The following is a 13,703-nucleotide window of genomic DNA, read 5'->3' on the forward strand; positions in this document are numbered from 1 at the left end:
CCCTCTCTCGAACTGCATTGATAGGGTCGTGCAGCGCATCTCTGCCCCTATTCTTCATGCTGCTGGCACTGCTGTCCCCCTATCCACAGGTCCCCCTCATCATTGGCCGCTATCGTGATGGACCAGGATGTCGCTGTCCAGGACCGCTGAGAGGTGCTGCACCGACCAACCTCCTCTCTTTTAAGTGTCTCCGAGCTAAGGCTCATTACCTTATGAAGCGGAGTAAAAAGGAATACTGGGAGCGATTTGTTTCCTCCCTGTGGGTGTATGCCTCTTCATCACAGATTTGGTCCCAGCTCCGTAGCTTTTTGGGCCACCTGCGACAGTCAACTATCCAGGCCCATATTTTCATGGTACTCTGTCTACTGATCCATTGGTCCATGCAGAACATCTCAAGAGCTCTTTCAGGCTCAAGTTGCACTTCACTCAGCACCCCTCGGATTCAGGAGAACAGTATCCTATAGGGTTCTGTATTAAGCGTCACACTCTTCCTTGCAGCCATCAATGGGCTCGTAACCTCTGTTGTGCCCCTGGTTACCCCGACATTGCACGTCGACGAATTTGCATCTGGTGCAGATCCCACTCGGTAGCGTCTGCTGAGTGCCGGCGCCAAGGCGTGGTCCGATGGACCCACGTGTAGGCTGTCTCCCATGGCTTCCAGTTTTCTCCCTCGATGCATTTTTTGTTGTCAACTCATAGTACACCCTGATCCAGAACTTTATTTAGGCAACCAGCTCCCACAAATTGTAGCACAGTCACATTTCTTGGGTCATATTTTTGATAAAAAGCTGACATGGCTGCCCCGTATTTGCCACCTGAAGACTACATGCATGCAGAAGCTTAATGCCCTCCACTTCCTGGCCCATACATCTTGGGGTGCAGACCGTGCCACTCTTCTCCATCTTCACTGTGCTCTGGCTTGTCCAGATTGAATTATGGAAGTCAGGTTTATGGCTTAGTGGCTCCTTCCACTTTGAAAATACTTGATCCTGTTCACAACTGTGGGGTGTATTTGGCCATTGGTGCCATTCGCACTAGTCCCGCTGACGGTCTCCTCGAAGATGTGGAGATTCGCCTCTACAAATACGATGCAGCCAACTCCTGGTTTCTTACGCAATTGCCATTTTCAGATTGCCTGATCATCCTGTGTACCCTGTCCTCTTTGCAAGCGAGGGGCATCTCCCTCCTGATTGCACCCCATGGGTGGGATTGCCGGTTGGTAAGCGTCTTACTTCCGTTTGTAAGAATCTCTGTCTCCACTCACTGGAATGCACCCTGTGTATTTCCTCTCATACCCCCTCCCCTTGGATAGCGCCTAGACCATGGATTAGGACCGACCTATTCTAGGGTCCTAAGGTCTGTCATCCCTATGGTCTTCCAGCATCTTGCACATTCCATCCTTGCAGAGTTCCAGGATGCTACTATCTTCTGCACTGGTTGTTCTAAGATGATTCATAAAGCAGGATATACTTTCACGTATTCTACTGGCTTAAAACATCGTTTATTGCTGGGATCAGGTAGTGTGTTCACAGCAGAGCTACTAGCCATTACCAACGCCCTCCATTTTGTTACTCAGACCGCCTTTCACAGTGTTTTAATATGTATCAACTCAATGAGCAGCCTCCAGGCAATCGACAAATGCTACTCTCATCATTCTTTGGTCTTTGCTATCCGTGACCTTTCCTCCCTTGGCAATGCTGCCTGCTCAGTTGTCTTTCTCTGGGTCCCAAGTCATGTGGGTATCCCAGGGAATGAACTGGCTGACTGTTTGGCTAGAGAAGTCATTCCTTTCGTGACTCCAGCTGCGGTTATGCGGATCTGTGTCACATCCCTTTTTGCACAAAAGTGGAATGACATCTGGTGTGCTGCTCTCAGTAACAAACTTCACACAATCAAGGCGACTAATTCAGTTTAGAGCTTTTCCTTGCTACTCGGAAGGAGTCCACTGTTTTATGTCATCTACGTGTTGGTTATACCAGGCTCACCCATTGTTTCTTTCTGTGTAGCAAACCACCCCCACAATGTGGTTGTGGAGCCAGACTGATGGTATCCCACATATTGGAGGAATGTCTCATTCTTTTGGCTCCTTCTGCTAAGTATAGTCTTCCAGATTCCTTAGTTTTAATATTAGCAGATGATTCATGGATGGTTTTTATTTTCAGTTATAAGGTTTTGCTTTACTCTTGGAGCAGGGGCAGGGTGGTTATGGTTGGGGCCTCTCTTCATGTTTTATCGGTCTGGGACCTCATGACCAATCCCCCATGGAAAACACTCCTCTTCTTTCTCCAGTTTTTGGTTTGGTTTAACCTTTTATGCCTTTTATTATGTATGTTTTAACTTCCTTGTTTTATAGTTTGACTCCTCTGGCTGGGTCTGTCCACTTTTAACGGACCCTCTCTCTTCGGTGAGTAACTTTGGAATCGTGGGACAGGTCTCCTTGCCATGTGGTCCCATAAACCCTCTCAAGTAATCAGTCAGTACCAACAGCAACATGCAACAGAAAAGCTGACACTGTAAGTACACTTTAACTTCCTACCTAATTCTCAGCCTCCTCCGTCGTGACTCGACTCAATTTTTTGAACAGTGCGCAAGAGTATATCTCCATTTGGGATTACTGGAGACTGAAATACCACCTGTCTTCTTTGACCAATGACATCATTGCCCTGCCAGAAACCCCTATTTCGAGCGTATCAAACATGTGGACTAAAACATTGTTCATCTCTGTATCCGATTCCCGTTCCAGCTACTGCCGGGTCTGGATGCTGACGAGTCCTCTCCATTTGGCTCGGTCCTCCCACCACTTTTCTTCCTCCACTTGCTGCCAGGTCACACCTCTACTTTCCACATATATTCTCACTCCCATTTTCCACCGTGATCTTGGGCGCCCTCTAGGTCTTTTCCCATCCATCTTTAGTTCTTCCATAATTTTGGGGAGTCTCTGCCCATGCAGCCTCTTAACATGCCCATACCATCTTATCTACGTTTTTCAATTTCTTCTCTCATACTTTCTTGTTTAAGGTCCTTTCTAATCTCTACATTCCCTACTGTGTCCATTCTTGTTTTTCCCTTAACTGCTCTGAGAAATTTCATTTCCTCTGCTTGCAGTCTGCTCCAGTCCCTTTCTTTCATTGTCCATGTTTCTCCACCATCGATGACGATAGGGAAGTAATAATTCTTATACATAAGGAGTTTTGCTCTTTCTGAAACTTCATTATTCCAAATCAGGTGTTTTATTGTTTGGCAGAAATTGCCTCCCTTCTGTAACCTCCTATTAATTTTGTTAGTTATTCTTCCATCCCTAGATATTTCACTCCCTAAATAAGTGAAACTTTTTAGCACTTTGAGGGGTTCTCCATTCAAGCTAATATTTCCGTTGATCCCTTTCTCTCTTCCAAATACCATTACTTCACTCTTATCTTTATTTATTTTTAATCCATACCTTTACATTATTTCCTTCCACACATAAAGTTGTAACTGTACATCTACCTCTTTATCACCCCATATTACCATATCATCAGCAAAAATCATCTTTTCGTCTTTTTCTTTTACTGTATCTTTAATTGCCCTATTCATTCCCTCCATCACAACATTACAAAGTTCAGGAGATAGAATGCTTCCTTGCTTAAGTCCTTATCTTATTTCGAAGTATTCAGAGTTCCCCTATGGTGTTCTAATTTTACAATTGTGTCCTCTGTACATTGTCTTTATTACATTAATGTATCCATCTTCTATATAAATCTTCTTCATTTCTTCCAGAGTCTTTCCCTGTTAACTGAGTCATATGCCTTTTCTATGTCTATAAAAACCATTATCACCCTTTTGTTATAGTCTCAACTTTTTCCACAGTTGACGGATAGAAAATATCAGGTCGATCGTCCTTCCTTCTTTCCTAAACCCATGCTGTTCTTCACTCTGCTCCTTTTCTGTCTTTTCACTTATTCGATTTAGTAAAATTCTTTCAAAAATCTTGGCTGTATGACTCATAAGGGTTATTCCTCTGTAGTTTTTACAAAGTCTTTTGTTGCCCTTTTTGAAGATGGGAACAATGTCTCCTCTCCTCCAGTCGTCAGGTATTGTACTGTTTCTCCATACACTTGATAGTTCCCTATGCAGCCATTGCATTCCCACTGGACCTGTTGCTCGTATCATGTCCACAGATACTTCATCAGGTCCTGGGGCTTTCCCCTCATCCATCTTCTTCACAGCTATTTCCATTTCTTCCAGTGTAATTTGTCCTAATTCTGCTTCCCAACTTCTCTCAATTTCTCCATTATTTGTTGTTTCCTCGTGTACCTGCTCCTCAGCGTTTAACAGTTTCTTAAAATGTTCTTTCCAGAGATCTTTTATATTCCCTGGATCTTAAATCACAGTATCGTCCTCTGTTTCCATCTTTACTGGTACTTCAGAAGCCTTCCTTTTATTTTTCGTCATTTTATAGAACATTTTCTTATTGCTCTTCACATCTTCTTCCAAGTTTTTTGTAAACTCTTCCCATGCCTTTTTCTTTGCTGTATCAAACGTGTCGACCAAAACATTGTTCATAACACGTCTAAAGACACAAATTCCATGCAAATCCATACACTAACTGAACACAATGATGATAGCAGGACAGTCATGTGAAAAGGCGATTTTGGGTGGGGACTGACTAAAAGTTCAATAATGAGAACAACAACGACAACAACAACAACAAGGTTCAAGATGCAACACTCTGGAACACTGAAACTGCCAAAAAAATAAAATAAAACCTGACAAGACCTTTAAAAAAAATGTTCACAGTATCCAGTTAGTCTATATAGCTCAACCCTAGACCAGGATACGAATAATTCCCCCCTCCCCTCCCCTCCCCCCACTACACACACACACACACACACACACACACACACACACACACACACACACAGCAAAAGCCAGCATCTCAATCTCAAATTCACCTATATAGGTCAACCGTAGAGTAAAAGTTCACTTGTGGTATAGGTGGCTTTTCTGTTGCATGTTGCTGTTGGTAGCTGTGTGCACTGTGAAAGATGGGAAGGGAACATGATGAATGGTGTGTCAGATAGGGCAAAGGAAAATAGTTTTTGATAAACATCATAAATGGATCAGTGTTTACAATTAAATCATGGGAGAAGATAGGTTGATGAATGTTCATTAATAATAGTCACAAGTTTTATATATTAACTTAACATTGATCCTCTTACTCAGTGGCTACATTATGCAGGCACCTAAGAGTACAGTTTAAATTTTACGATTTATTTTGTTTTACGTAACAACATTCTGCACAGTATGTTCCATTGTGCCACCACATAATTTCGTACACCCCACGTCATGACTACTGTTGCAGACTACAGCTCTTTCATGTAGCTGAAAGTGTGCTAATGTTACACTTGTGCCTAGTCTTGTGTAATGCTCTGTCTCTAATATTCGAAAATGTTGAGCATATGTAGTTGTCTAGTTACAGTTCTCTAACTAAACTAAACAACTTTGATAAAGACGACATCATACGGGCAGTCCGTGAATTTTATGACAATGCCGAGTACCCAACATCAGAAAAATTGAGAAAAAAGTTAGTTGCAAAAATAATTTTTTTAGATCTGTTAGGTCAGTGAGAGACATATTAAATGATATAGGATTGAAATACAAGTATCGAAATGACGGTAGACAATTTTTACTTAATCACGACAACATAACAATTCACTGTGTAGTTCAAGTGACATGCAGTTTATATTCTATTTGTGTGAAACTTGGGTTACTCACAACCGTACATCATGCGGAATTCGAGCCAAAGTGGGGGCCTTAAGGCACCTGTTGGGAAATGGATCCTCTGATCGTTGTACGTGAGGGGTGAGGAAAGACTGGTTTTCTTAATGAAAATAAATTAGTTCACAGGTGTAGAATACATTATGAAATACGGATATTTTTGGCTCATCTTCACGCGTGATAAGTCTCGGGAATGAAGCATTTCTGATAGGTATTCTGCACTTGTATTACTGTACTTACCATGAAAATTTTAGACAAAAGGGGTCCATTTTCCATTAAGTTCCAGTGCAGTAACGTGTGTGACTTTTGTGCCAAGTCTACATTACTTTTACAGTGTGACATGAAAGGGAAGCAGTGGTTGGGAAGGGAGTGAGACAGGGTTGTAGCCTCTCCCCAATGTTATTCAATCTGTATATTGAGCAAGGAGTAAAGGAAACAAAGAAAAATTCGGAGTAGGTATTAAAATCCATGGAGAAGAAATAAAAACTTTGAGATTCGCCGATGACATTGTAATTCTGTCAGAAACAGCAAAGGACTTGGAAGAGCAGTTGAACGGAATGGACAGTGTCTTGAAGGGAGGGTATAAGATGAACATCAACAAAAGCAAAACGAGGATAATGGAATGTAGTCAAATTAAGTCGGGCGATGCTGAGGGAATTAGATTAGGAAATGAGACACTTAAGTAGTTAATGAGTTTTGCTGTTTGGGGAGCAAAGTAACTGATGATGGTCGAAGTAGAGAGGATATAAAATGTAGACTGGCAATGGTGAGGAAAGCATTTCTGAAGAAGAGAAATTTGTTAACATCGAGTATAGATTTAAATGTCAGGAAGTCATTTCTGAAAGTATTTGTATGGAGTGTAGCCATGTATGGAAGTGAAACATGGACAAGAAGAGAATAGAAGCCTTTGAAATGTGGTGCTACAGAAGAATGCTGAAGATTAGATGGGTAGATCACGTAACTAATGAGGAAGTATTGAATAGGATTGGAGAGAAGAGGAGTCTGTGGCACAACTTGACAAGAAGAAGGGATCGGTTGGTAGGACATGTTCTGAGGCATCAAGGGATCACCAACTTAGTATTGGAGGGCAGCGTGGAGGGTAAAAATCGTAGAGGGAGACCAAGAGATGAATACACTAAACAGATTCAGAAGGATGTAGGCTGCAGTACGTATTGGGAGATGATGAAGCTTGCACAGGATAGAGTAGCATGGAGAGCTGCATCAAACCAGTCTCAGGACTGAAGACAACAACAACTCCAACTATCTTTTCTTGTTCCAAGCACTCGTGGGGTAAGGAGAGTGCACATTCTGCGTCGTAGTTGATAGCGGGGATTGGTAATTTCCATCATTCTCAAACAGTGCTGTCACCAAATGTGTTAAAACTGCAGTGCCTCAGAGTCTAGAAAAGACAGACAGAAAGAATATCTCTTTCAATACTCAATATTTGATATTGATTAATTGATATATTGTTAATTTAGATATCGACATATATATCAATATATTGTGAAAAAATTTTGATATTTTTTGCCCATCATTGCTCTCCTGTGCCAGCCTCTTAATGTCACAGCAGCAGGTGCACCCAACGCCCTCAGTTATTAGTTGGATATATTCCAGTATCAGTTTCCCCCTACCATTTTTACCCTCGACACCCCCAATAAATACCATGGAACTTATTTATTAATGTATTAACATGTCCTATCATCCTGCCCCTACTTCTTGTCAGTGTTTTCTACATATTCATCTTATCTTTGATTATTCCGAGAATCTCCTAGTTTCTTGTCAGTCTATCTAATTTTCAACGTCCTAAGCATTATGCCTCAAACACTTTGATTCTCTTCTTTTTCCATTTTTTCACAGTCCATAATCTACTTTCATAAGAGGGAAACACAGGTGTGCATATAATTTTTACCACACACTGACATTTTAAAAATCGCTTTGAGGACTCATTTTTCAGGTACGAACAGCAAGTGGACAACTTGAGACAGCAGGCGTTCAACATGGAACAGGCCAATTATGCAACTCAGACACTGAAAGACACTCATGCCACTGTGGCAGCCATGAAGGCCGGTGCAAAGCAAATGCAGAAGGAGTTCAAGAAGCTCAACATTGATGAAATTGAGGTACATTTTCCCAGTGTTTTCTCTGTACAGGCAGGCAGAAGACAAGAGAGTTATAGATGTGGAAGAGGTTTGCTGGTCCTGAAATCTTATGAAATAATTATAACTCGTTTATATTAAAACTAAACTTCTTGATTAGTCTCCTAGTTCTGAAAAATGCTGACAGGTCTCTGTCGTACCAGTGATTTCATTTGAAGTGGTACAAACTGCTGTGGGATCAGCTGACATAACTCCCAGCCATTGTCAGCTTTCGGAACCTTCTCACTGCTACTTTTCACTCGAGCATCTTGCCAGTAGGCTCCACAAGGTTAAGTGCACCCCACACCAGTTACCCTAACAAGTAAAGTCCCATGTGGATTTGAAAATTGAACTTGGTCAGCGTGAATAAGGTGAGAGTTAGCCATTTTGTAGGTTTAGTCCTTGTGGTGTGTGAACATTTTAGCCCTTCTATCCAAATTCTTAGCTTTAATATTTATAAGGGTGCTGATAACCTTGCCATGAGTGCTCTTAAGACTCTAGAGAGAGAGAGAGAGAGAGAGAGAGAGAGAGAGAGAGAGACACACACAACTTGGTAGGAGTCCTATGCTGGGAAAATTTTGTGATGAGGTTGATGTGATTTGAGCGCACAACCTCATAATCTGCAGTCATATGCTCTATCATTGTGCCAAACAGTCGCCCGGAAATAAATACAAGTAATGTTGATTACGTAGTAGGTAGAATGTTTTGTAAAGTGTTTTGGTAAGTTAATCAAAGAACTCAGTTCATCTGCTTTGCTCCATAAAGTTTACCTCACGGTCGTAACCTCTTGTCAGTAATGCACAATTTGTGTAGTATTGTAAGGGATTTCCTTCTAAAGAATTGGTACTGTTGTCAAAACAGTTATTGTTAATAAATAAGTCATAGGGATATTAATAACAATAGGTGTTCGTGTCTTATGATGTGGTAATGTAGGTATACCTTCCAGAATGAATTTTCACTCTGCAGCAGAATGTGCTGATTTGAAAATTCTTGGAAATTTAAAATTGTTTACTGGAGTGGGACTTAGATGTGAGACTTTGCCTTTTGCAGGCAAATGGTCTACGGTCTGTGAGCTATCGGAATACATCTGACGATTGCCCTCACAGTTTCACTTCATTCTTCCAGGACTACTAGTCCCATACAGTATGGAGGAGAACTGCTGTGAAGTTTGGAAGTTAGGAGAGTAGTCACTGGCAGCAGTGTGTAGGCAGGTCGTGGGAAGTGGTTGTGTAGCTCAGTAGAGACAGTACTTACCCATGAAAGTCAGAGGTCCCAGTTTAGAGTCCTGGTCATGCACATAGTTTTAATTTGCCAGGAAGTTTCAAGTCAGGTATACCTTGATTTGTTCCAGGTTTCCTCAAAGTTCTCCTTATTGAAAGGATTTATAGAACATGGAGGAATGAGTTAAGTCACGCCTTTTACGTACCTACATATTTGGGACTCTTGGAATTCTTATGTATAAGAGACAGTCAAGTGAAAACTGAACACCCACTGGAATAGAACCATGGTATGGTTCCATTCAAAAGTAATCACCACACACATTAAGACATTTATCCCACTGGGAGACAAGATGAGCAGTTCCTGTTTTGTAGAACGCAGTTGGCTGATAACGTATTCACGATAACGTATTCACAACCTCATCCACTGTTGCACTTCCTCATCCAACTGAGACAGACATCCACACATGGTTTTCTTCAGTCCGCAAAAGATATGAAAATCACACTGTGAAAGATCCGGTCTGTACAGAGGATGTTGCATTGTTTCCCAGCCACATTGCTTGAAGTGCAACAGGATGATTCCTGGCCATTTTGAATTTATTGTGCATCACAGTTTCTGCAAAGTGTTTTCATTGTTCTGCACAGTGATTGTTGTTCCATGCTCAAGGAACTCTACAAGCAGAGGACCCCTGAAGTCCCCCCCCCCCCCCCCCCCCCCCCACACACACACACACACACACACACACACACACACACACACACACACACTGCCAATCAGACTTAGACCATGCATCAGTGATTTGGTTGGGAAACACTGCAACATTCTCCATACAGCCCTGATCCTTTATCTTAGGACTTACACACCTTCGGCAACGAAGAAAGACGTGTGGGCGAGAAAGTGCAAGAGTGTGTGTGGTTGTGGATCCATCAGGTATGGATATCTGGAACAGGGTCAGATGAGGAGCTGCTTGAATAAAACAGTAGTAGCATTTTCAGGATTCATTTGCTGGCAGTAATGGCTGGAGGGATTAGCAAACTGCTGATCGCATGTCCTACGATCACACAAAGCTCTTTGTACTGCTTTGTAGGCACCAGTTATCTAGCCAGAACAGGTCTAAGACCTAATTCCTGAGTGAGTGATGGTGGTGATAAAAAAAAAGGACACCTAGTTATGAGTTACAGAACATAATTAAAGGATTGCTTAGGGACTGACTTGTATAGTGAGAAAAAATAGGAACCTGTGTTCCAGAACACCAACAGTTTTACTGTGAGGTAACACCTGTTGCCATTAGATGATGGAAGTTGGGCTTGGCTAGCACTAGGATGGGTGACCGTCCAGGTCTGCTTAGTGTCATTGGCAAGCGGGGTGCACTGAGCCCGTGTGAGGCCAGTTGAGAAGTTTGTTATGAAAACTGGCAACTTGAGGGAGAGTGGTGTGCTGACTAGGTGCTCCTCCATATCCACATCCACATCCAATGACGCTTGACTGACTGCTGAGAATGATACGGCAGTCGGTCAATTCTGTTGGGCATTCTGAGGCCTGTTCAGATCAAGTACGAGTTTCTTTTTGTTTGAGTTTTAGAGTATAAACAAAATGTTTGATGTAACACACAAGTAGCACAGGAATAGCAAACGGAAATATGTGGAAAGTGATCCACCTGCCTTGGTAAAAAACTGCTTTAAAGCAAACACTCTTGTAATATACTTTGCCTTGCAAGGACCATATCTCCTCAAGCAAAGATTTATGTACTACTCTATTTCATTGCTTTATGGCCTACAGGCAAATTCTTCGTGTCACAGCATAGGCCACAGTAGTAGATAAGCGGCAGTATTTTCGTATAACTAAGAGAGGATCAGTTTTTCTGTGAAACTAACAACTTCCCTGTTATTCATGTAATTGCAATGTTTTTTAGTTGAACTAGAACTTGGCAATTTACCTTGGCAAATAATGCTCTGTTGATTATTATTAGTGTGAGCTACAGAAGCAGTTCATTATAGCTCCATTTTTGCAGTAATAAAGTATGTTCATTCATGTTCCTGATGATTTTGTGTTTCATGATCAGATATAATGTTCGATGAATGCCTGCTGATGGTGGAAAAATATCACACTAATGCTGATGTCGCTTAAATTACTTGTGAACCAGTTTCCATTCTCATTGTGTGTATTGTGCAACACAAGATTTTCACAAGTGCAGTTGATCTGTTTCTGAGAGTTGTGTGATGTGAAGTACACGTGTGTGCCACTTCTCATTGAAGGATGTGCAAGACGATATGGCAGACCTGTTGGATCAAGCGGAAGAAGTGCAGGAGGCTCTGGGACGTTCATACGGCATGCCCGAGATTGATGACGACGAATTGGCTGCCGAGTTGGACGCTTTGGGTGACGAAATAGCTCTCGACGATGACACTTCCTATCTCGATGATGCAGTCAAGGCCCCGACTGCTCCAGATAAGGAACCCGGAGCTGACAGTTTGCGGAACAAGGTACTGTGTCCTTTCTTTGTAAATTAATTTTTGCTGAAAACTGTCTTGCATTAATTAAGGGGTGAAGTACTGTACACTTTTGTGAAGCCTTCATCAGTATCTTTAATCCTAGAGTGGGCACGCCATTTTTCGTAACAAGAGGGGGCACACAGCCCACTTCGTACATTTGTAAAGGATAGCTGTCTTTATGTTACCAAGGTAAATGTGTAGGAACAAAATCACAGTTTATCTTAGTTTAATTAAACTTACATTATAAGAGCTAAAAAACTGCTCAGCTAATCAGTAAAAAAATACACTGTTCATTACATAGCTCTGTTTCTGTGTACTAATGTTCCCCACATTAATAACCCACTCGAAACCTTCAGCAGTGCAGTTGCATCAGATCCCTTGCCAGTTGTTTATATGATTAGTAATTAATGATATCAATATAATGGAAGGAAACATTCCACGTGGGAAAAATTAGTAATTAGTAATTAGTGATTAGTAATTAATTCGTAGGTAACTGTCACACGACACTAGAATTGTACTGTTAGCTCAAAATTTGTGTCATTTTCGTGCACGGATTGTGCATTTTTTCTCATCAAGCTCACTGTTTATTTTATATCATTGATGCTCACTTGAACATGTGACACCACAACCTATTAGTGTTCTAGCTGAATCAGTAATGAAGGAATACATACTGGCTCGCAGTTGTTTTACAACAATGTAACTGCACAAGGCAGTGTTATTTGTAATTGGCACGTTTTATACATAGGCATACCTGCTTGAGGGTTATATTTGGCGAGTTGTGTTTTTGTTGGTAAAATTTGATGGTTCAAACCAGCAGTGAGTTAAAAGTAAACTGCAGACTTAAAGATGTTGCTATTAAGCAGGGGAGGTTCGTTCTAGAAATTTTTGTGGCACCTGAGGGTTTATCATCATCATATGTGCTACTCTGACTCATACACTGAATAAAGCTCAGAAATTCTTCACTACAACTCTAGTCCTCGAAAACTCTTTGCAGATTGTATCATTAAAAAAATAGGCGTGAAACACCAAAAACATGCCAGTAATTGGCACTTTGTGTTACCGTATTTACTCGAATCTAAGCCGCACTTTTTTTCCGGTTTTTGTAATCCAAAAAACCGCCTGCGGCTTAGAATCGAGTGTAAAGTAAGTGGAAGTTCTGAAAAATGTTGGCATGTGTCGCCACAACTAACTTCTGCCGTCAAATGTATGTTGCGCTAGACAGGTATGCTTTGCAGGCACAAAGATAAACACTGGCGCCAAAACCTCTGCGTCAGTAAATAAATTAAAGGTAGAAGAATGTAAACATTATGCCATGTATTCTTTCGTGTTTGTTGCTATTTCATTTAAATCCTGTCTGCCTAAAAAACTACGAAACTAGAACAGCAAACGCGGAAGAATATACATATCATGTCATGTTTATATTCGTATTATTCTTATGCTGAATAGTGATACAGTCAGAAACTAAGCACGGCAACTGACTAGATTTTTAAATCTAAGATGACCCTAATTTCTGTGCAGAATGTAATGTACTAAAGAGTCGTCTGCAAACAGAGAAAAATTTTCGCTAAACTCTCGTTCAGAACATCTTCTATCATACGCAGTCTATTATTTGGTTCTTGTTGATCATTATCAAAGAAAGCAGCAGTTTAAGTAACAACAAATAGCAGACTCTCGCCATTGTTTCGCTTATGAGACAATTCCTCTCTCTCTTTTTTTTTTTTTTTTTTTTTTTTTTTTTTAAAAAAAAAATTGTAAGCCGCGGTAGCGCGCACAAAAGCAAGCCTTGCCGCGAGCGGCGACAGGCCGTAAACACGCATTATCAGAATGTAACAAACAATGCATGACACAGTACAATAATGCATTTTCAGCTTAGAGTGACATAAACACCTATAACAAAAAGAATGGCACTTACCAGATCACAGCAAAATAAGCAATCGATTCAAACCAGACGAAGCACGCGAAAAAGGAAGGGTACCCGTATAAATACGGACGGAGCGCCTGACATAGCAAGGGCTACCTAGTAAAGCTTAACTGTTAAGCTTACGACTCGAACCAAACTATTGTAGCTGTATCTTCATCCATTCGACCTCAATTGTGTTTC

The 13,703-nt window shown here is 41.2% G+C and overlaps 1 protein-coding gene across 1 annotated transcript in view; it reads left to right on the forward strand.

Moving 5' to 3' along the window:
* LOC124718825 (charged multivesicular body protein 5) overlaps positions 1–13,703 on the forward strand; it is a 37,450-nt gene that overhangs the window by 6,084 nt on the left and 17,663 nt on the right. The window contains exons 3-4 of the mRNA XM_047244443.1: positions 7,712–7,877; positions 11,366–11,593. Of these exons, the coding sequence (XP_047100399.1) occupies positions 7,712–7,877; positions 11,366–11,593 (394 nt within the window). The remainder of the gene's footprint in view (positions 1–7,711; positions 7,878–11,365; positions 11,594–13,703) is intronic.

The sequence above is a fragment of the Schistocerca piceifrons genome, chromosome 10 (genome assembly GCF_021461385.2).
Source record: "Schistocerca piceifrons isolate TAMUIC-IGC-003096 chromosome 10, iqSchPice1.1, whole genome shotgun sequence".
Classification (NCBI taxonomy): domain Eukaryota; kingdom Metazoa; phylum Arthropoda; class Insecta; order Orthoptera; family Acrididae; genus Schistocerca; species Schistocerca piceifrons.